Below are 24,310 nucleotides of genomic sequence, written 5' to 3'. Positions count from 1 at the left end.
ACCTTTCCCAACTTCTTTGTCACGTGTTGCTGGCATCAAATTGTAAAGTTAATGATTATTTGCACAAAAAAAAAAAAGTTTATCAGTTTGAACATGAAATATGTTGTCTTTGTAGCATATTCAACTGAATATGGCTTGAAAAGGATTTGCAAATCATTGTATTCTGTTTATATTTACATCTAACAATTTCCCAACTCATATGGAAACGGGGTTTGTACATTAAAGTTAAAGTATTGTCACACACACACACACTAGGTGTGGTGAAATTTGTGTTCTGCAATGGACCCATCACCTTTGTTCACCCCCTGGGAGGTGAGGGGAGCAGTGAGCAGCAGCGGTGGCCACGCCCGGGAATCATTTTTGCTGATTTAACCCCCAATTCCAACCCTCGATTCTGAGTGCCAAGCAGGGAGGTGATGGCTCCCATTTTTATAGTCGTTGATATGACTCGGCCGGGGTTTGAACTCACAACCTGACATCTCTGCACTGCTGATCCGCCTCCGCTTGGGATGGTTTCCTGCTGGCTCCGCTGTGAACGGGACTCTCGCTGCTGTGTTGGATCCGCTTTGGACTGGACTCTCGCGACTGTGTTGGATCCATTATGGATTGAACTTTCACAGTATCATGTTAGACCCGCTCGACATCCATTGCTTTCCTCCTCTCCAAGGTTCTCATAGTCATCATTGTCACCGACGTCCCACTGGGTGTGAGTTTTTCCTTGCCCTTATGTGGGCCTACCGAGGATGTCGTGGTGGTTTGTGCAGCCCTTTGAGACACTAGTGATTTAGGGCTATATAAGTAAACATTGATTGATTGATACTCTAACCACTGGACCACTGCAGTGTCGTCACGGCAACATCCGGCCCACTAATTTACTGTGCGAAGTTTTGCTGGTTAATCCCTCATTGATTATATTTGCATATTTATTCTGCATAATCCACAGATGTGTGTGCACACCTACACGTTTTCTCGAGTCTACCAGGGCGTTTATTTTTTACTCACAAACTCTTTCCTTCACCTCCTGTCACCTTTTTAACTTTTAATCTTTGCCAGCATGCACTTTTTAGATCTTCTTCATCCCAACTTTCTTCTATCTCCCATCATGTGTGCTCTCTCCATCTTCAGGCACTAAGACTCTGCCCCCATCCGAGGCTTAGTGTGTCCTCCATCTCCTCATCTGAAGACTCGGTGGTGTGTGTATGCCAGCTGGAAGTCTCGAGGTGTGTGTGTGTGCGTAAAAGCAGGGAGATGCAGCAGCAGCACTGATGCGGACTAAGCATCTCGGCAAAAACAAACACCCTCCCTCTCAAACATTGCCAAAACCAAAGTGGAACATGCAAACACTCATTAATATGGAGCTTATCTCGCTGTCACGTTTAATTATCTGTTAAAATGTGCGTGTGCGTGTGTGTGTGTGCGAGGGTCCTTTAACCCTTGTATTATGTTGGACAAAAATGACATTGATGATGTTGCGGGTCGTTTTGACCCGGACTGTGTAAATGCACTCAAAGCAGTCAAGAAAACAGGTTAAATAAATCAATCAATCAATCAATGTTTACTTATATAGCCCTAAATCACTAGTGTCTCAAAGGGCTGCACAAACCACTACGACATCCTCGGGCAAGGAAAACTCACACCCAGTGGGACATCGGTGACAATAATGACTATGAGAACGTGATACTGTGATACTGATGATACTGATGACTATGAGAACATATGAGAACATGATACTGTGAAAGATCAATCCATAATGGATCCAACACAGTCGCGAGAGTCCAGTCCAAAGCGGATCCAACACAGCAGCGAGAGTCCCGTTCACAGCGGAGCCAGCAGGAAACCATCCCAAGCGGAGGCGGATCAGCAGCGCAGAGATGTCCCCAGCCGATACACAGGCGAGCAGTACATGGCCACCGGATCGGACCGGACTCCCTCCACAAAGGAGAGTGGGACATAGAAGAAAAAGGAAAGAAACGGCAGATCAACTGGTCCAAAAAGGGAGTCTATTTAAAGGCTAGAGTATACAAATGAGTTTTAAGGTGAGACTTAAATGCTTCTACTGAGGTAGCATCTCGAACTGTTACCGGGAGGGCATTCCAGAGTACTGGAGCCCGAAATGAAAAAGCTCTACAGCCCGCAGACTTTTTTTGGGCTTTGGGGATCACTAATAAGCCGGAGTCCTTTGAACGCAAATTTCTTGCCGGGACATATGGTACAATACAATCGGCAAGATAGGATGGAGCTAGACCGTGTAGTATTTTATACGTAAGTAGTAAAACCTTGTATAGCGCTTTTCTACCTTCAAGGTACTCAAAGCGCTTTGACACTACTTCCACATTCACACACACATTCACACACTGATGGAGGGAGCTGCCATGCAAGGCGCCAACCAGCAACCATCAGGAGCAAGGGTGAAGTGTCTTGCTCAGGGCACAACGGACGTGAAATCAATAACAATTTATTTTAGGTTATATAAACATTTAGAAAAGTGACATACAATACATTTTGTATTCCAATTGTATTATGTTAAGGGTCAATTTGACCCATTTCAGTTTTTGTGTTGATCAAAGTACTGGTTATTCTTTCTTTTTCTTGCTGAAATCTGGTGACTTTTCCTCATCTAGGGTCATGAACTGGTGTGTAAATCTGGACACTTTGTTGTGTAGTGGAATGTTTGTGCAGAGTTTGTATAAAAAGATGATGTTGCGAGTCATTTTGACCCAGGCGCTTTAATGTGGGTAAATAGCTGTTCAGATCCAAAAATAAACATGTCTCCTTGATGTACTTTTTACTTTGATGTACAATTGTTTGTATTTTGATTGTCTCTGAAGAGAGGGAACTTTCTCACACTTGTCCTTGTCTCCTCGGATGTCATCCTTCTGGAGCTCATTTTTGGTGAGTTTGTTAAAGAGATGACATGAGAACAGTGACAAGGACAAGTTTGAGAAAGTTCCCTCTCTTCACACACCTGGCTCTGGGTCTCAGAGGCAATCAAAACACAAACAATTGTACATCAAAGTAAAAAGTACATCAAAGAGACTTGTTCATTTTGGCTATTTACCCACATTAAAGCGTCTGGGGCAAAATGACCCGCAACATCATCTTTGTATACAAACTCTGCAAGACATTCCACTACTCAACAAAGTGTCCAGATCTTACACACCAGTTCATGACCATAGATGAGGAAAAGTCACCAAATTTCAGCAAGAAAAAGAAAGGATAACCAGTACTTTGATAAACACAAAAACTGAAATGGGTTAAATTGACCCTGAACATAATAGAAGGGTTAAAAGCCTACTGAAACCCACTAATAGTTTATATATCAATGATGAAATATTAACATTGCAACACATGCCAATACGGCCTTTTTAGTTTACTAAATTGCAATTTTAAATTTCCCGCGAAGTATCCTGTTGAAAACGTCGCGGTATGATGACGTCTCGGGTTGTAGCGGACATTTTTTTCCAGCCCGATCCCAGCTATAAGTCGTCTGCTTTAATCGCATAATTCCACAGTATTCTGGACATCTCTGTTGCTGAATCTTTTGCAATTTGTTCAATGAATAATGGAGACGTCAAAGAAGAAAGATGTAGGTGGGAAGTTGTGTATTGCGGCTGCCTTTAGCAACACAAACACAGCCGGTGTTTCCTATATCAATGATGAAATATTAACATTGCAACACATGCCAATACGGCCTTTTTAGTTTACTAAATTGCAATTTTAAATTTCCCGCGAGGTATCCTGTTTCAAAACGTCGCGGTATGATGAGGCGTGCGCGTGACGTCACGGACTGTAGCGGACATTTTCTTCCACCACCGATCCCAGCTATAAGTCGTATGTATTTTGTTTTTATTTACGATTTACACAACTTCACTGGTTTTCGGGTTTGAACATTAAAGGCCTACTGAAAGCCACTACTACCACTACTGATAGTTTATATATCAATGATGAAATATTAACATTGCAACAAATGCCAATACGGCCGCTTTAGTTTACTAAATTGCAATTTTAAATTTCGCGCAAAGTATCTCATTAAGAATGTCAGTATAATGGCGCGTATTATGACGTCTCGGGTTGTAACGGACATTTTTTTCCAGCCCGATCCCAGCTATAAGTCGTCTCTTTACATCGCATAATTCCACAGTATTATGGACATCTGTGTTGCTGAATCTTTTGCAATTTGTTCAATTAATAATGGAGACGTCAAAGAAGAAAGCTGTAGGTGGGAAGCGGTGTATTGCGGTTGCCTTTAGCAACACAAACACAGCCGGTGTTTCCTATATCAATGATGAAATATTAACATTGCAACACATGTCAATACGGCCTTTTTAGTTTACTAAATTGCAGTTTGAAGTATCCCGCTAAAACGTCAGTATGATGACGCGTGCGCGTGACGTCACACATTGTAGAGGACATTTTGGTCCAGCACCGTTCACAGCTATAAGTCGTCTCTTTTCATTTGCATAATTACACAGTATTATGGACTTCCGTGTTGCTGAATCTTTTGCAATTTGTTCAATTAATAATGGAGACGTCAAAGAAGAAAGATGTAGGTGGGAAGCGGTGTATTGCAGCTGCCTTTAGCCACACAAACACAACCGGTGTTTCCTTGTTCACATTCCCGAAGGTGAAGCTTTACTATGGAACAGAGCGTTCAAGCGGACATCGTTCTTGACCACAGGTTTCGGTGAGAAAATTGTGGTATAAAGTCGGCTCTTGCCGTAGACATGAGCGGAGCTTGCGTCGTTCCTTATGCACCTGTCAAAGAGGCAGCTGCGGACTGTCTTGCCTCCTCCGACCGGTCGCCCCCGAACGTGGGATGCTTCCACCGAGAGAAGGCCCGACCGACTGCCTTCGCTTCGCCTCGTCGAGAAACATTGCTTCCCTCAGAGACACTGGCGGTCACCACACCCGTGACCACACCCCTCCGACTTTCAGGTACGACCGTATAATCTCCCTACAACACTAGTAACACAATAAGCAGATAAAAGATTTTCCAGAATTATCCTAGTAAATGTGTCTAATAACATCTGAATCGCTCTGCAGTCTAGTTTTTATTTTTTTTTCTAGTCCTTCACTCTCACTTTCCTTATCCACGAATCTTTCATCCGCGTTCAAATTAATGGGGAAATTGTCGCTTTCTCGGTCCGAATCGCTCTAGCTACTGGTGGCCATGATTGTAAACAATGTGTGGATGTGAGGAGCTCCACAACCCGTGACGTCACGCGCACATCGTCTGCTACTTCCGGTACAGGCAAGGCTTTTTTATTAGCGACCAAAAGTTGCAAACTTTATCGTCTATGTTCTCTACTAAATCCTTTCAGCAAAAATATGGCAATATGGTGAAATTATGAAGTATGACACATAGAATGGAGCTGCTATCCCCGTTTGAATAAGAACATCTCATTTCAGTAGGCCTTTAAGTTGACGTTAAAAGGAACGTCCACACGGGGCACTGTCAGGATGCTAACTACTATTGATTGATTGATTGGAACTATTTTATTAGTAGATTGCACAGTCCATCCATCCATCTTCATGTAATGGTGGTTCTTTGGTCAAAATGTTACATAGATTATGTTTGCACGTCAAGTCGTATCGCTTATGTGTGACTGCCATCTACTGGCCACACTTATCAATACACCATGTACAAAATAGAATTGCTTCCGTTCATCAGGCGCACCGGACTATAAGGCGCACTGTCGAGTTTTGAGAGAAAAAAAAGGATTATAAGTGCACCTTATAGTCCGAAAAACACGGTAAATTTCACTCGTTTGCTCTTTTAGTCCATACAAAATAGTGCTGCAAGGATCCTGATGAGAGTGCGGAAACATGACCACATCACACCAACTCTCAAATCCCTTCACTGGCTGCCTGTTCCATTCAGGATTGAATTCAAAATCTCCCTACTAACCCACCAGTGCCTCCATGGAAATGCCCCCCTGTACCTCAAGGAACTGCTCACCCCCAAATCCTCCACACGACACCCGCGCTCCATACAGGCTATCAATCAATCAATCAATGTTTACTTATATAGCCCTAAATCACTAGTGTCTCAAAGGGCTGCACAAACCACTACGACATCCTCGGTAGGCCCACATAAGGGCAAGGAAAACTCACACCCAGTGGGACGTCGGTGACAATGATGACTATGAGAACCTTGGAGAGGAGGAAAGCAATGGATGTCGAGCGGGTCTAACATGATACTGTGAAAGTTCAATCCACAATGGATACAACACAGTCGCGAGAGTCCAGTCCAAAGAGGATCCAAGACACAGCAGCGAGAGTCCCGTTCACAGCGGAGCCAGCAGGAAACCATCCCAAGCGTAGGCGGACCAGCAGCGCAGAGATGTCCCCAGCCGGTACACAGGCGAGCAGTACATGGCCACCGGATCGGACCGGACCCCCTCCACACGGGAGAGTGGGACATAGAAGAAAAAGAAAAGAAACGGCAGATCAACTGGTCTAAAAAGGGAGTCTATTTAAAGGCTAGAGTATACAAATGAGTTTTAAGGTGAGACTTAAATGCTTCTACTGAGGTGGCATCGAGTACTGGAGCCTGAACGGAAAATGCTCTATAGCCCGCAGACTTTTTTTGGGCTAACCTCCTCCAACCTCCACGGACAAAGCTTCGAACAATGGGAGACCGGGCTTTCTGCTCCGCTGCTCCCAGTCTGTGGAACGCTCTCCCTGACCACCTGAGGGCACCTCAGACTGTGGATGCTTTCAAAAAAGGCTTAAAAACCCATCGTTTTAAAAAAGCCTTTCTATAGACATGCATGCTGGTTGTAGCCTTTGGGCTGTTTCTAGTATTATATATATATATTTTTTTATTATTGCTATTTTTTTACACTGTGGCACTTTGAGGTTGTTTGCTCAACGTAAAGTGCTTTTTTACAAATAAAATCTATTATTATTATTATTTTTTATTTTTTTTTAAATGTTTTTTGGGGGGTGATAGTAGTATTTTTGCAATGTGCCGCTGGCCGTTAAAAAAATTAGCTGCGGGCCACAAATGGCCCCTGGGCTGCACTTTGGACACATCTGTGCTAATTGAATGACATGCATGCAGGTTAACACCACAAGGAAGAAAAAAAAAAAGGATTATAACTGCGCCTTATAGTCCGAAAAATACGGTATATATACATATACATATATATATATATATATATATATATTGTGGAGGGGGTCCGGTCCGATGACCATGGATGAAGTACTGACTGTCCAGAGTCGAGACCCAGGATGGACCACTCGCCTGTATCGGTTGGGGACATCTCTACGCTGCTGATCCGCTTGAGATGGTTTCCTGTGGACGGGACTCTCGCTGCTGTCTTGGAGCCACTATGGATTGAACTTTCACAGTATCATGTTAGACCCGCTCGACATCCATTGCTTTCGGTCCCCTAGAGGGGGGGGGGGTTGCCCACATCTGAGGTCCTCTCCAAGGTTTCTCATAGTCAGCATTGTCACTGGCGTCCCACTGGATGTGAATTCTCCCTGCCCACCGGGTGTGAGTTTTCCTTGCCCTTTTGTGGGTTCTTCCGAGGATGTTGTAGTCGTAATGATTTGTGCAGTCCTTTGAGACATTTGTGATTTGGGGCTATATAAATAAACATTGATTGATTGATTGATTGATATACAGGGTTTCCCACACATTCATTTATTTGTGGCGGCTCGCCATGAAAGAATTACGGCCACCACAAATAAAATTAAAATAAATAAAATAAAATAAAAATAATAATAAAATACAAAATATATATGTATATATATATATATATATATATATATATATTTATATATATATCCATCCATCCATTTTCTACCGCTTATTCCCTTTTGGGGTAGCGGGGGGCGCTGGCGCCTATCTCAGCTACAATCGGGCGGAAGGCGGGGTACACCCTGGACAAGTCGCCAGCTCATCACAGGGCCAACACAGATAGACAGACAACATTCACACTCACATTCACACACTAGGGCCAATTTAGTGTTGCCAATCAACCTATCCCCAGGTGCATGTCTTTGGAAGTGGGAGGGGCCTATCCCCAGGTGCATGTCTTTGGAGGTGGGAGGAAGCCGGAGTACCCGGAGGGAACCCACGCATTCACGGGGAGAACATGCAAACTCCACACAGGAAGATCCCGAGCCTGGATTTGAACCCAGGACTGCAGGAACTTCGTATTGTGAGGCAGACGCACTAACCCCTCTTCCACCGTGAAGCCCTTATATATATATATATATATATATTTATTTTTTTTCGGCTATTGACTCGCTCGACCGCTCATAAAAGCAATGGGACTCTGTCTGTGAATGGAGCTTGTAGTTACATATTATATAAATATGTAAATATGATATAAATATGTATATAAATATGTACATAAAGTGTTATGTTCTTCTTGGTCATCGCCGCCGCCGCTGTCACGCCCCGTGGTAGAAGAGTTTGCGTGTCCCAATGATCTTAGGACCTATGTGTTCCGGAGGCTTCATGCCCCCTGGTAAGGTCTCACAAGACAAACAGGTCCTAGGTGAGGGATTAGACGAAGAGCGGACACGGGTCACCGGGCCTCCCTCTGAGGCCGGGCCTGTTCCCGTGGGGCCCGAAGAGGCCACGTGGGTCCCCCCTTCCAATGGGCTCAACACTCATAGCAGGGGCCATAGAAGTCGGGTTTAATGTGAGCCGGGCGGCAGCCGAAGACAGGACACTTGGCGGTCTGATCCTGGGCTACATAAGATAGATTGCACAGTACAGTACATATTCCGTACAACTGACCACTAAATGGTAACACCCCAATAAGTTTTTCACCTTGTTTAAGTCGGGATCCACGTTAATCAATTCATGGTAAATACAGCAGGGATGTCCAAAATGTTTCCAACAAGGGTCACATACTGAAAGGTCAAAGTTAGGGTTAGGCATTTTGCTCTAAGTAACAATGCCAAAAACGGATATTTTCTGCACACACTAAATTTTATATATATATATATATATATATATATATATTAGGGGTGGGCAAATTAATGCGTTAATTACGAGTTAACTCATCAATCTATTAACGCCGACAATTATTTTATCGCACATTTGCGTATGTTGTTTACATGCTTTTATTTTGTTAACACCTTTTCTTAACAAGATGGCGTCGCCCGGCGTGGAGGGGGGGCGGTGGGATCCTTTTTTTTTTTTTCTTTCTCATGAAAAAGGGACATTTTTGTCATGAAAAAGGGAGGTTTTTGTGGTTGGTGCACTAATTGTAAGTGTATATTGTGTTTTTTATGTTGATTTAATATATATATATATATATATATATATATACATATATACTTTTTTTTTTTTTTTTTAAATAAAAATGAATAAAATTATTCTGCGGCCCGGTGGTTGGGGACCACTGATTTATACAACAAAGTTCTGAAGCTTAATGATATATCAGATGGTAAGTGTTTTTTTTTTAAATATATATATATATATATATATATATGTGTGTGTGTATATATATAAATAAATATAACATATATATATGTATATATATATATCACATATATATATATGTGTGTGTGTGTATGTATATATATATATATACATATATATATATATATATATATATATATATATATATATATATATATACATATATATATGTATACTGTGTGCTGTACCTCTGGCCTCACAAATGCACAAAAGTTCCTTTACATTCTGTCATGTCTTGTGATCATCTTTTGTTTAGTTATGTTCTGTTTTGCTTCAGACTCCATTGTTTCCTTTTTTTGCACTTCCTTGTTTGTTTTGTTTCCATGACTACCCATTAGTTTTCACCTGACCTCATGTCACACACCTGGACTTTTGTCCGTGTCTTTTTTTTTTAGTTATAGTGTTAAAATAACGCCTTGCCCGCTCCAACTTTCCTTTGCATTCCGGAAAAACAAACCCCAAAGTCCACGTTCTGACAGAAAGTCGCCAGCCTGACTACCTGGCAACTACAGGTTTAAATAATAGACATGATAAGTGACGGGTGTGCCAGTTCAAAACGTGAGACAGGTGCGTGACATGAGGACAGGTGAGAACTAACGGGTAGTCATGGAAACAAAACAAACAAGGAAGTGCGAAAACCGGAAACAACGGAGTCTTAAGCAAAAACGGAACATGATCACAAGACATGACACATTCTTGTAAAAAGTCAATATGTGAATAAACGCCATAAACAATAAATACAAATCTGCGATGAGGTAGCGACTTGTCCAGGGTGTACGCCGCCTTCTGACCGAATGCAGCGGAGATAGGCTCCAGCGACTACCCGCGACCCCGAAAGGGACAAGCGGTAGAAAAGGCATGGGGTTAAAGGCCGTAAACGCAACCATCGTATGTTGGGCGTGTCGTCACTGACCTGCAGAGCGCTGTTCAGGAAGCAGCTGTTCTGTCCCGGCTCGTTGCTCAGGCCCTTGCTGGGCGCGATGGAGGTCATGGTCCTCGGGGTCGCCAGCCCCTGCACCCCGCCGCCGGACGCAAAGTAGTTCCTCTTCCACGACATCCCGACCTGGGGCGGACAGAGCGCCGGCGTCTAAGTCACTCCCATGAGAGTGGAAGAGGGCGAATGGGAGACGAGGAGGCGTTAGATGCAGGAGACGCGCTGAGTCTTGGACGGGGATTTGGCCCCCATGCAAGTCTGGCCCCTGTCCAGTTGTGGTTTTACTCCCTCCGAATCCGCGCGATCACTGCCAGAGCCGCTGTTGGCGGTTGTCTGCGGCTGCTCTTTTGGCACGTTGTCCTTTGGCCGATCCTGTCAGATGAACGTCGCCGAGGCCGGCCAGACGCGCCCATGTCCTCCCCGCTGGACCTGAGGGACACAAAGACCTGAGCTGTCAGGGCACAAAGGGTCAAACGCCGTCTACGCTTTCGCGAGTAAACACCGACAGACACTTCTCCTTTGCACCTGGGATAGTATTTACCTTTCTTCTTCCAAAAAACATGGCACTGTAATGTCAATTGAGGTCACAGTGCTTCTCTAATAGTGGGACAAGGCGTGTATATATTTTCAAGCATTTATATATATATATATATATATATTAGGGCTGGGCAACGATTAAAAATTTTAATCGAAGTTAATCGCGCTATTTCTCCGATTAATCGCGATTAACTGCATTGTATACACAAAGCCCAATAATGAATTCAAAAGTAGTGTGTAGTGCACCTTTATTGGAATATTCTCCCACATGAACAAAAGCGCCAAAACATTTGTTGTGCAAACACAATTTAAATCAGTCCTTGTTAAACAGTAGCAGTTAAATAGCATATTTGATGAAAATCAACTCCAAAAATGTAAATACAAACATTTAAGCTTATTGCCACTGCCAGGGTATTTAAGTTATCCTGTTTGTTATGGAAAATAAATATAATCTACATACAAATCTCTGAGCCACAATCATAACATCTGAACAGGCAATTTCTGAGGTAACAGCAGAAAAAAATTTTTTTATGTTTAAAAAACCTATATTATAGGTAGTGGGCTGTTTTAGGGAAGTTTGGATCAAATTATCCGTAGTAGCAATATTAATAATGTTGTGTTTATTCTGCGTAGTGCACTTCAAATAATTATGACCATATCTAGGAATTGATATGATGGGAATTTTCCAATTGTTTGCTTGGTGCTTTGATGAACTGAAGGCATCATATACATGGTACTATATTGTGATGTTATGAGCCAGGGGAAAAAAGAACTACCCTACCCAGCATGCAACAGGAGTGAGGAGCATGTATAGGTTGTGTCGCCATGACGACATCTTGTATGTTGTGATATGCACGCTCTGAAAGCAAACGTTAAGAAGTCAGCCAACACTCCTGGTCTGCATTATTCATAAATAGACAGACAACACATATACTCCGCTGCTTCACAGGCCGCTGGATGTAGCCGGCAAAGTATTCCCATGCTAGCTAGCCGCTCTAGCAAGCACGCCTCATTCAGTCCAAAACGGCCCGATCTATCCACATCCAGAATTGTCTGGCGGTCGTAAGTGATCCCGGAGTGACCACGCTGTAAGCCAGCCAGGACATTTGCAGAATTGTCCGCTATTTTTGCCAAATGTTCCATCTTTACCAAGAGCCCCTCCACGCCGGGTGACGCCATCTTGTTTTATATATATATATATATATATATATATATATATATATGTCTTGATTGGATTATCCGGAGAATAGTGCTCGATACCGTGGTAGAGCGCAATATGTAGGTGTGGGAAAAAATCACAAGACTACTTCATCTCTACAGATCTGTTTCATGAGGGGTTCCCTCAATCATCAGGAGATTTTAATGGAAGCATTCACATACAATGGTTTGTATAGAGCACAGAGTGGGTGGGTACAAGCAGGCGTAGGGTGTGGTGATTGGCTCATGTGTTACCTAGGAGGTGTTTCCGCCTGTGGCGGCATGTTGAAATGATTTCACTGCGCTTGTTGAGGGATGATAGCTCTGGATGATATATAATAAACAGTTTCTCTTTTAAGCATAGGTTGCATCTTTTATTACCACTGTTGTAAGGTGTGCTGGATGCAAGAATTTGCCATGTTATTGAATATTCAACATTATTGTCTTTGAGGTTCCAAATGTGTTTGCTGAGTTCGGTAGAATTCTGCAAAGTCTGGTTTCTAAAGGAGGCGTTGTGATTATTCCATCTTGTTTTGAACGCTCCTTTGGTTAATCCTACGTACGTGTCGGATGTGCTAATGTCCTTGCGTATTACCTTTGCTTGGTAAACGACTGATGTCTGTAAGCACCTTCCGTTGAGAGGGCAATCAGGTTTCTTGCGACAGTTACATTCATTATTGGTTTCAGAGTCGTTTAGTCTGGGGGTAGGCAGTCCTTTTGCAATTGCTTTGTTGTGGTTTGAAATGATTTGTTGCATGTTATTCATACAGCTGTAGCTCAATTTAATGTTGTTCTTGTTGAATATTTTTCTTAGGGTGTTGCCTTTGGGGAAGTGTTTGTCGATCAGAGTGAGGAACTTGCGGCCGATGTTGGTTGAGACGTCTTTGCTGAATGGCGGATTGTACCAGATGATGTTGTTTCGTTTTCTGCTCTTTTTTGGTTGGTTTCCTGGGGTGGGTTCATAGGTGAGGGTGAAGTTGTATCCGCTTTCATCAAGTACTTTCTGGTACGGGGGGGTTGCTTGGTCGAATTCAGCTTTGCTGGATGACAGCATCGATAGCCTTTTATTAATTCCGGTAGGTATTCTTTTCGTGGTGGTGGGTGGGTGGTTGCTGTCGTGGTGCACGTATTGGAGTGTTGTGTTGGGTTTCGTGAATGGTTGGTAGCTGTTATTTCTCAGGTTGAAAGTGACGTCGAGGAAGTTGACGGTTTGCTTGTTGGCTTCAATCGTGATCCGTAGGCAAAGACGTCTCAACCAACATCGGCCGCAAGTTCCTCACTCTGATCGACAAACACTTCCCCAAAGGCAACACCCTAAGAAAAATATTCAACAAGAACAACATTAAATTGAGCTACAGCTGTATGAATAACATGCAACAAATCATTTCAAACCACAACAAAGCAATTGCAAAAGGACTGCCTACCCCCAGACTAAACGACTCTGAAACCAATAATGAATGTAACTGTCGCAAGAAACCTGATTGCCCTCTCAACGGAAGGTGCTTACAGACATCAGTCGTTTACCAAGCAAAGGTAACACGCAAGGACATTAACACATCCGACACGTACGTAGGATTAACCGAAGGAGCGTTCAAAACAAGATGGAATAATCACAACGCCTCCTTTAGAAACCAGACTTTGCGTAATTCTACAGAACTCAGCAAACACATTTGGAACCTCAAAGACAATAATGTTGAATATTCAATAACATGGCAAATTCTTGCATCCAGCACACCTTACAACAGTGGTAATAAAAGATGCAACTTATGCTTAAAAGAGAAACTGTTTATTATATATCATCCAGAGCTATCATCCCTCAACAAGCGCAGTGAAATCATTTCAACATGCCGCCACAGGCGGAAACACCTCCTAGGTAACACATGAGCCAATCACCACACCCTACGCCTGCTTGTACCCACCCACTCTGTGCTCTATATAAACCATTGTATGTGAATGCTTCCATTAAAATCTCCTGATGATTGAGGGAACCCCTCATGAAACAGATCTGTAGAGATGAAGTAGTCTTGTGAGTTTTTCCCACACCTATATATATATATATATATATATTTATTAGGGGTGGGCAAATTAATGCGTTAATTACGTGTTAACTCATCAATCTATTAACGCCAACAATTATTTTATCGCACATTTGCGTATGTTGTTTACATGCTTTTATTTTGTTAACGCCTTTTCTTAACAAGATGGCATCTCCCGGATGTACTTTTCCCATCTTATATAATAAGATGGGAAAAGGCTGGGGAAGGATGAGTAAAAAAATACAATCTAGACTGGGCTTCTCAAGGGGCCCAGTCTGGAGTGGGAAAAAAACCTCCATAGCAAAGCACATATACATATTACAACATACATCTCGAGATATCTAGCAACAGAGGGAAGGTAGTTCAAGGTCATGGTGGTAGGCCGCAGCTCTTCAGGCGCTGACCATCCATTCATCACCACTACGGGATTTGCATCGAGAGCGTTGGGTTGGGGGGAGGAGAGGGGCTATGTGTGGCGTATATTTTTTGTGGATGTGTGTTTGTGAGCCCGTAGTGTGTCTCTGTTCAGCGGCCTTGATGTAATGAAGAGTCGCTAGTCCAAAGTCAACAACAACAAGTGTGTCCATGAGAGACAAAAAGGGAGTTTGTTGTGTCTTCGCTGCACTGTCCTTCGGGAGAGTCTCGAAGCCAGGGAAACAATCCAAGTTAGAATGATTTGAATGCGAGTGAAAATAAAATTTGCTTTTCACTCTAAATTGTCTATGACTGGTCCTCAAACCTGCGAGGTAGACAGTCCGATGTAATCCACAGTTCTTCCCGCATCCTCCGATCATTTGTGGCAGCTTTGGGGTACTTTGAAGACTGCCAGCAACTTCCAATTTGTCGACAAACCAGAGCAACGCTTACTCCAATCAGCAGATGTCCTGTTGTCATCATTCCCAATAGGTGGATATCTTCACGTCCTCGACAGAAAAGAGTCGCCAGGCACGCGGCAGTCCTTCTTCTCCCAAGAGTCCGTGGTGTGTCCAGCAACAACCGCTTCGTCATAACAGGGGGTTCCCCCAAACCCAAGATCTTGTCAATTTTTTTGAGCCCAGTTAAATAGTTCCAATGTTTAGATTTGGAGAGCAGTGCAAAAAGAGGCAACAAGAAAGTTAAGACAAAAGAAAGAAGCAAGCAGGAGAGATGAGGGAGAGGAAAGGGGAGCGTCCACCCTCGTTGAGTTCTGGAGAGAAACAGCATTCTTTATTCCCACGATCCCACTGTCAAGCATGGTGGTGGTAGCATTATGCACTGGGCCTGTTTTAGGATTCAGGTTTTAGAACGGCCTTCCCAAAGTCCTGACTTAAACGTGTGGACAATGCTGAAGAAACAAGTTCATGTCAGAAAACCAACACATTTAGCTGAACTGCACCAATTTTGTCAAGAGGAGTGGTCAAAAATTCAATTAGCAGCCTGTGGATGGCTACCAAAAGCGCCTTATTGCACTGAAACTTGCTTTTGACCCGGCACATTTGCTCACATTTTCAGTAAACCCATAATAAATTCATAAAAGAACCAAACTTCATGAATGATTTTTTTTGTGACCAACAAGTATGTGCTCCAATCACTCGATCACAACAAAAATAAGACTTGTAGAAATGATTGGAAACTCAAGTCAGCCATTACATTATGATCTTTACAAGTGTATGTCAACTTTTGACCACGACTGTATATTATGTATATATCGTACAACCCTACTATAGATTACGATAGTTGTTGAACTGAAAATTTAAAAGATGGATGGACTGGAGGTGTTTGATCGGATGAACCTGTTTACTTCCCCTGCCAGGTCATCGTGACATGGCACCGGCACCGGCACCGGCACGCTGAAATCATTTCATAATCACTACTTAGCGACAATACGTACACAACATTGCATAACGCCACAGGAGCGCGAGCTAATGGAGCCGCAGTGCCTTTTTTGGCAAAGGCCCGCCTTCCTGTCTTCGTTGCCAGGTTGCTCTGACGGCACTACCTTTCTCTACGGAAGCGGCGCCAGAGGGCGGGCGGCGGGCGGGCCGGCGGGCGTCGCGACGGAGAAAGCTAATCTATCCATCCATCGCTAACGGTATCCGTCAGAACATTCCGCGCATAAATACACGAACCCAGCTTGGGTTTACGGAGGGGATTTGGCAACCCTGTTTGACATTTTTCGCCTCTCCGGAACAGTATTTCGAGCTTCTGTTTCAGCATACAGGGACTGTTCGTGTGTGTGCGTGTACGTGTGTGTGTGTGTGTGTGTGTGTGTGTGTGTCCCGCAGAGTGGGTGTGGAGAGTGTGATCACACATTCTCTTTCTGACTGCACCCCTCAGTCTCCAACAAACCCAGCAAGATCACTCTGGCAAGTGCTGTTATATGCGGTCTGTGTATTGGTGTGTGTGTGTGTGTGTGTGTGTGTGTGTCCGTGTGTCCTGGCAATGCTGACTTCATGGGGACATGGCTCTGTTTACACATTGGGGACGGAACAAACAGCTCCCCAAAAGGGAAACCTTTTTAAAGGATATTCAGATCCATTCTAAAGATGCCTAAGTGATTTTTAAGCGTTGGCCCATAAAAAACATGTTTACTGGTTATCTGTTGTGTTTTACTAAGGACTGAGGGGAGGTGACAGCAACAGACACCAGAGGGTCGGTATATTTCTTAAGTATTTATTATATATATATATATATATATATACTATATATATCATAAACAAACAATAATAATTTAACTAACCAAGTAAATGGAGCGTGACAAAGTCCAAGAGTGTGTATGGTGTAAGACTATGTGTGGAGATTAGCTGTTGAGTGTTACTATAAATGTTGAACGAGAGCGAAGGAACACGGAAGTCTGTGGGGCAGGCAGATGATCCAAGGCGAGCGAGAGGCATCGAGAGAAACGTGTCCAAGTGGGTGGGCGAGAATCCAAAAGGGCAGTACGGGAGGGGATCACGGAAGAAATCACGGGAAGTCAAAGGAACAGGAGACTATTCTCCGGTATGGCATGGCGGGTTGTGCGGGCTTAAGAAGGCAGCTTGTTTATCCCAGGCAGGTGTGCTAACTAATATATAACTAATATATTTTTCCAAAACTAAAATCTGGTTGAGTGTTCAGATGGCATGATTATAAAACGTTATTACCTTAAAGTATGCTTCACATTCAGAATTTTTCATCCGTCTATATATGGTAGTTGGAGTTGCAGGCAACTTCATTGCAACAAATTAGCAGTTTTCAGGATTTGTTTGAACATTTAAGTGGTGAAACTTCCTATAAGAGGAAAGCTGTAGTGCTGTATTCTGAGGATCATGTCATATTTAATTTGAACTTTTTTTTTTTTTAATGATCCTCAGTATCCATCCATCTTCTTCTGCTTATCCGAGGTCGGGTCGCGGGGGCAGCAGCCTAAGCAGGGAAGCCCAGACTTTCCTTTCCCCAGCCACTTCGTCCAGCTCCTCCCGGGGGATCCCAAGGCGTTCCCAGGCCAGCTGGGAGAGATAGTCTTCCCAACGTGTCTTGGGTCTTCCCCGTGGCCTTCTATCAGTCAGACGTGCCCGAAACACCTCCCTAGGGAGGCGTTCGGGTGGCATCCTGACCAGATGCCCGAACCACCTCATCTGGCTCCTCTCCATGTGGAGGAGCAGCGGCTTTACTTTGAGTCCCTCCCGGATGGCAGAGCTTCTCACCCTATCTCTAAGGGAGAGACCCGCCACCCGGCGAAGGAAACTCATTTCGCCCGCTTGTACCCGTGATCTTGTCCTTTCGGTCATAACCCAAAGTTCATGACCATAGGTGAGGATGGGAATGTAGATCGACCGGTAAATTGAGAGCTTTGCCTTCCGGCTCAGCTCCTTCTTCACCACAACGGATCGATTCAGCGTCCGCATAACTGAAGACGCCGCACCGATCCGCCTGTCAATCTCACGATCCACTCTTCCCTCACTCGTGAACAAGACTCGGAGGTACTTGAACTCCTCCACTTGGGGCAGGGTCTCCTCCCCAACCCGGAGATGGCCATCCACCCTTTTTCCGGGCGAGAACCATGGACTCGGACTTGGAGGTGCTGATTCCCATCCCAGTCGCTTCACACTCTGTTGCGAACCGATCCAGTGAGAGCTGGAGATCTTGGCCAGATGAAGCCATCAGGACCACATCATCTGCAAAAAGCAGAGACCTAATCCCGTGGCCACCAAACCTGATACCCTCAACGCCCTGAATGCGCCTAGAAATTCTGTGAATAAAAGTTATGACACAGAATCCGTGACAAAGGGCAGCCTTGGCGGAGTCCAACCCTCACTGGAAATGTGTCCGACTTACTGCCGGCAATGCGGACCAAGATCTGACACTGATCGTACAGGGAGCGGACCGCCACAATCAGACAGTCCATGATCCCATACTCGTGTTTACTCTTTCATGCAATTTCATAGTCCATGCTGCCCTGCTCACGTCACCGCAAGTAAGTTTTTGTTTATTTATGCCAAAGTTTAGTGTTTTTTTGTTTCATGACCACAGTTTACTTCAAAGTGCTAGTTTTGTTACCTGTGTTGAGTTTTGTACCTCGGCTGCGAGCGCTTTTTGTTTGCACGTTTTATTGTCAAAGAATTAAATCATGTATTCACCTTCACGCCATGTCCGGTCCAGTTCATTTGCATCTCGGGAAAACTATCCACGCAGAAAGCTGCACCATAGTCTAAGTTATGACAGGGCGCACTGGATTAAAAGGCGCATGTTACCCCATACTCCCTGAGCACTCCCCACAGGACTTCCCGGGGTACACGGTCGAATGCTTTCTCCAAGTAGACTGGTTGGGCAAACTCCCATGCACCCTCAAAGACCCTGCCGAGAGTACGGAGCTGGTCCACAGTTCCAGGACCATGACGTAAACCCCACTGTCCCTCCTGATTACGAGGTTCGACTATCAGGTGTAGGCTCCTCTCCAGTACACCGGAATAGACCTTACCGGGAAAGCTGAGGATTGTGATCCCACGTCAGTTGGAACACACCCTCTAGTTCCTCCTTCTTAAATAGATAGATAGTACTTGATTGATTTCTTCAGCAGAGTTCCTTCAGTAAGTCGGACCAGTAAGACTCACACCTTGGTCCTCAGTAGTCACGTACAAATGTGTGTGATTCATACAAAATGATTGAAATTTGGTCCCCATGAACCATATTAACTCTTTTTCCCCAGGGTCCCCAGTAAGTATGATCAGCACATTACTTCGTCAATCCAGAGATTTAAAGACGTGTATGAGCTAACTGGGCAGTGGCCATTTTACAAAAAAATGTTTATGCCTCCACAACCTGTAGAAAGGGTGGTCCCCACAAGTCACGAACAACCAAATGATAACCTGTGTGTGTGTGTGCGTGTGTGTGTTTATGCCTCCACAACCTGTAGAAAGGGTGGTCCCCACAAGTCACGAACAACTAAATGATAACCTGTATGTGTGTGTGTGTTTATGCCTCCACAAACTGTAGAAAGGGTGGTCCCCACAAGTCACGAACAACCAAATGATAACCTGTGTATGTGTGTGTGTGTGTGTGTGTTTATGCCTCCACAACCTGTAGAAAGGGTGGTCCCCACAAGTCACGAACAACCAAATGATAACCTGTGTGTGTGTGTGTGTGTGTGTGTGTGCGTGTGTGTGTTTATGCCTCCACAACCTGTAGAAAGGGTGGTCCCCACAAGTCACGAACAACCAAATGATAACCTGTATGTGTGTGTGTGTGTGTGTGTGTGTGTGTTTATGCCTCCACAACCTGTAGAAAGGGTGGTCCCCACAAGTCACGAACAACCAAATGATAACCTGTGTGTGTGTGTGTGTGTGTGTGTGTGTGTTTATGCCTCCACAACCTGTAGAAAGGGTGGTCCCCACAAGTCACGAACAACTAAATGATAACCTGTATGTGTGTGTGTGTTTATGCCTCCACAAACTGTAGAAAGGGTGGTCCCCACAAGTCACGAACAACCAAATGATAACCTGTGTATGTGTGTGTGTGTGTGTGTGTGTTTATGCCTCCACAACCTGTAGAAAGGGTGGTCCCCACAAGTCACGAACAACCAAATGATAACCTGTGTGTGTGTGTGTGTGTGTGTGTGTGCGTGTGTGTGTGTTTATGCCTCCACAACCTGTAGAAAGGGTGGTCCCCACAAGTCACGAACAACCAAATGATAACCTGTATGTGTGTGTGTGTGTGTGTGTGTGTGTGTTTATGCCTCCACAACCTGTAGAAAGGGTGGTCCCCACAAGTCACGAAAAAACAAATGATAACCTGTGTATGTGTGTGTGTCTTTTTATGCCTCCACAACCTGTAGAAAGGGTGGTCCCCACAAGTCACGAACAACCAAATGATAACCTGTGTGTGTGTGTGTGTGTGTGTGTGTGTTTATGCCTCCACAACCTGTAGAAAGGGTGGTCCCCACAAGTCACGAACAACCAAATGATAACCTGTGTGTGTGTGTGTGTGTGTGTGTGTGCGTGTGTGTGTGTGTGTGTGTTTATGCCTCAACAACCTGTAGAAAGGGTGGTCCCCACAAGTCACGAACAACTAAATGATAACCTGTGTGTGTGTGTGTGTGTGTGTGTGTGTGTGTGTGTGTGTGTGTGTGTTTATGCCTCCACAACCTGTAGAAAGGGTGGTCCTCACAAGTCACGAACAACCAAATGATAACCTGTGTGTGTGTGTGTGTGTGTGTGTGTGTGTGTGTGTGTGTGTGTGTGTGTGTGTGTGTGTTTTTGTTGTGTGTGTGCGTGTGTGTGTTTATGCCTCCACAACCTGTAGAAAGGGTGGTCCCCACAAGTCACGAACAACCAAATGATAACCTGTGTGTGTGTGTGTGTGTGTGTGTGTGTGTGTGTGTGTGTGTGTGTGTGTGTGTGTGTGTGTGTGTGTGTGTGTGTGTGTGTGTGGTCGGCCAGTTACCATGGAAATAGGCCAAGCAAGCAGGCACGCGGGAGGAAAAGCCGAAGCATGTGATATTAGCGCGCATACACATGCTGCTCTCAAACACACATGTGGAGACACATGGGGGCAGTGATGATGATAATGATGATGATGTGTATTGATGACACAGACCTCCTGGAAGCCAGACTGAGTAAAAGCGCCACGTTCGTTAAATTCTCTGACCGTGCAGGAAGCAGTAGAACGGGGGTCGGGAACCTTTTTGGCTGAGAGAGCCATGAAAGCCAAATATTTTAAGATGTATTTCCGTGAGAGCCGTATAATATTTTTAACACTGAATACAACTGTCGGATATTTATTAAACAGACAAGAAGCAAGGAATTAAACAGAGACTGGATTCAATTTACAGTGAGGCAAAAAAGTATTTAGTCAGCCAGCGATTGTGCAAGTTCTCCCACTTAAAAAGATGACAGAGGTCTAGCTCCATCCTATCTTGCCGATTGTATTGTACCATATGTCCCGGCAAGAAATCTGCGTTCAAAGGACTCCGGCTTATTAGTGATTCCCAAAGCCCAAAAAAAGTCTGCGGGCTATAGAGCGTTTTCCGTTCGGGCTCCAGTACTCTGGAATGCCCTCCCGGTAACAGTTGGAGATGCCACCTCAGTAGAAGCATTTAAGTCTCACCTTAAAACTCATTTGTATACTCTAGCCTTTAAATAGACTCCCTTTTTAGACCAGTTGATCTGCCGTTTCTTTTCTTTTTCTCCTATGTCCCACTCTCCCTTGTGGAGGGGGGCCGGTCCGATCCAGTGGCCATGTACTGCTCGCCTGTGTATCGGCTGGGGACATCTCTGTGCTGCTGATCCGCCTCCGCTTGGGATGGTTTCCTGCTGGCTCCGCTGAGAACGGGACTCTCGCTGCTGTGTTGGATCCGCTTTGGACTGGACTCTGGCGACTGTGTTGGATCCATTATGGATTGAACTTTCACAGTATCATGTTAGACCCGCTCGACATCCATTGCTTTCGTCCTCTCCAAGGTTCTCATAGTCATCATTGTCACCGACGTCCCACTGGGTGTGAGTTTTCCTTGCCCTTATGTGGGCCTACCGAGGATGTCGTAGTGGTTTGTGCAGCCCTTTGAGACACTAGTGATTTAGGGCTATATAAGTAAACATTGATTGATTGATTGATTGTGTTTATGTTGTGTTACAGTGCGGATGTTCTCCCGAAATGTGTTTGTCATTCTTGTTTGGTGTGGGTTCACAGTGTGGCGCATATTAGTAAGAGTGTTAAAGCCGTTTATATCACAACCATCAGTGTAACCTGTTGACCGAGTATGCCTTGCAGTCGATGATGTGTGCTAGCAGGGGTCGCATGCTACATGTGACTGGCCGGCGGGCATATAGCCTGGCGTGAGGGCGGGCACGACGATATGTTTTAGAGAACGTTAAAAGCATTGTTACCACGACATGCCCTCATAATAGTAAACCGGAGAATGTTAGCCCAGGGATATTTCTGGGAAAAGACACTGAAATCCGGACAATATCCCGGAAAAGTCTTGAGGGTCGGCAAGTATGCAGCTGAGCCACATCAGACTGATTTACAAAGATACACAGAATTGCTATTGTGACATCTAGTGGACACATTTAGAACAGCCGTTTCATTCAGTCAAAAATTTCGGCTGATTTTTGTATTTAGCAAACTCATCCCGCAGGCCGGTTAAAACCTGTTCGCGGGCCGTACGTTTGACACCCATGGGTTAGAGCGGGGGTGTCAAACTCAAACACAGAGTGGGCCAAAATTTTAAACGGAACACAGCCGGGGGCCAAGGTTTAACAAATGGACCTTTTAATAGGGACCCAAACAAGTTTTGCATTAAATATTGAACAAGCAAGGCTTTTATAACTTTAGTGACGTGCAAAATCCAGTTTCAAATAATAATAATAGTATTTAAAAAAAAAAAATCAATGGCATATCAAATACAATTTAAATAAAAATGGTATGCCTTTTTTTCTATTTGCAATCTTCTGAGGTAAATATCACATTTTTTCCACAGGCTAATAATAAATTTGAAAATAGAATAACAATAATGAATGAACCAAACATTCAAGCCTTGAAGTAGCAAGAGAAAATGCATGAATAAAACATTAATTTTTGCTCAGTTTGCTGGAAGTTTCCCGGAAGAGTTAGTGCTGCAAGGGGTTCTGGGTATTTGTTCTGTTGTGCTACGGTGCGGATGTTCACCCGAAATGTGTTTGTCATTCTTGTTTGGTGTGGGTTCACAGTGTGGCGCATATTTGGAACAGTGCTAAAGTTGTTTATACGGCCACCTTCAGTGTGATCTGTATGGTTGTTGACCAAGTATGCTTGCATTCACTTGTGCGTGCGTGTGTGTGTGTGTGTGTGTGTGTGTGTGTGTGTAAAAGCCACAAATATTACGTGACACGTTGTTAGTATGGAGGAAAAGCGGACGTGACGACAGGTTGTAGAGAACGCTAAAGGCAGTAAAGACACGCCCCCAATATAGTTGTCCAGGTGGAAATCGGTAGAAATTCGGGAGAATGGTTGCCCCGGGAGATTTTTGGGAGGGGCACTGAACTTCGGGAGTCTACCACGAAAATTAGGAGGGTTGGCAAGTATGAGTATTAGCGGTGAATGCTAAATTAATATTGCCTCAAGGGCCAAGTTAAATTACACGGCGGGCCAGATTTGGCCCACGGGCCAGAGTTTGACACCCATGGGTTAGAGTGTCCGCCCTGAGATCGGTAGGTTGTGAGTTCAAACCCCGGCCTAATCGTACCAAAGACTATTAAAAAATTGGACCCGTTACCTCCCTGCTTGGCACTCAGTATCAAAAGGGTTGGAATTGGGGGTTAAATCACCAAAAATGATTCCCAGGCGTGACCACGGCTGCTGCTCACTGCTCCTCTCACCACCCAGGGGGTGATCAAGGGTGATGGGTCACATGCAACCCATCGACAATGACGTCTCTGCCCTAAATGACGCCTTTGTTTCCCTCCTGCGTCTTTAACTCACTCTGACAAGTGCTGGCATTGTCGTGCTTTTTGTGCGACCGTGAAAAATGTCCCTTCATTCATGTTGTCTTTTTTTGCATCCCCCCCCCTCCCCGAAGAAAAAAAAAACCTGTCCGTGGGTGACCTCACAGTTTTGTTCCCTGTAAGTGGGTTATGTGTAACTTCAAATAGCCCCCCTTGTTGACAATGGAGAGGGTCCATCCTCCCTTCTCTCTTCTATCCTCTTTCATCCTCTTTCATC

General features: G+C 44.4%; 1 protein-coding gene across 3 annotated transcripts in view; it reads right to left on the bottom strand.

Annotated features, from left to right (window-relative positions):
- Positions 1-24,310, bottom strand: part of usp54b (ubiquitin specific peptidase 54b) — a 160,691-nt gene that overhangs the window by 116,414 nt on the left and 19,967 nt on the right. For all 3 annotated transcript variants that reach the window (XR_009807721.1, XM_061907485.1, XM_061907486.1), the window contains exon 2: positions 10,365-10,814. Coding sequence is in view for 2 of the 3 variants with exons in the window: in XM_061907485.1 (XP_061763469.1) it covers positions 10,365-10,508 (144 nt within the window). In the remaining variant the exon portion in view is untranslated. The remainder of the gene's footprint in view (positions 1-10,364; positions 10,815-24,310) is intronic.

This window comes from Nerophis ophidion, linkage group LG08 (genome assembly GCF_033978795.1).
Source record: "Nerophis ophidion isolate RoL-2023_Sa linkage group LG08, RoL_Noph_v1.0, whole genome shotgun sequence".
In the NCBI taxonomy this organism is placed as follows: domain Eukaryota; kingdom Metazoa; phylum Chordata; class Actinopteri; order Syngnathiformes; family Syngnathidae; genus Nerophis; species Nerophis ophidion.
Note: the sequence above shows the minus strand (reverse complement) of the source record. Positions and strands in the feature narration are given on the sequence as shown.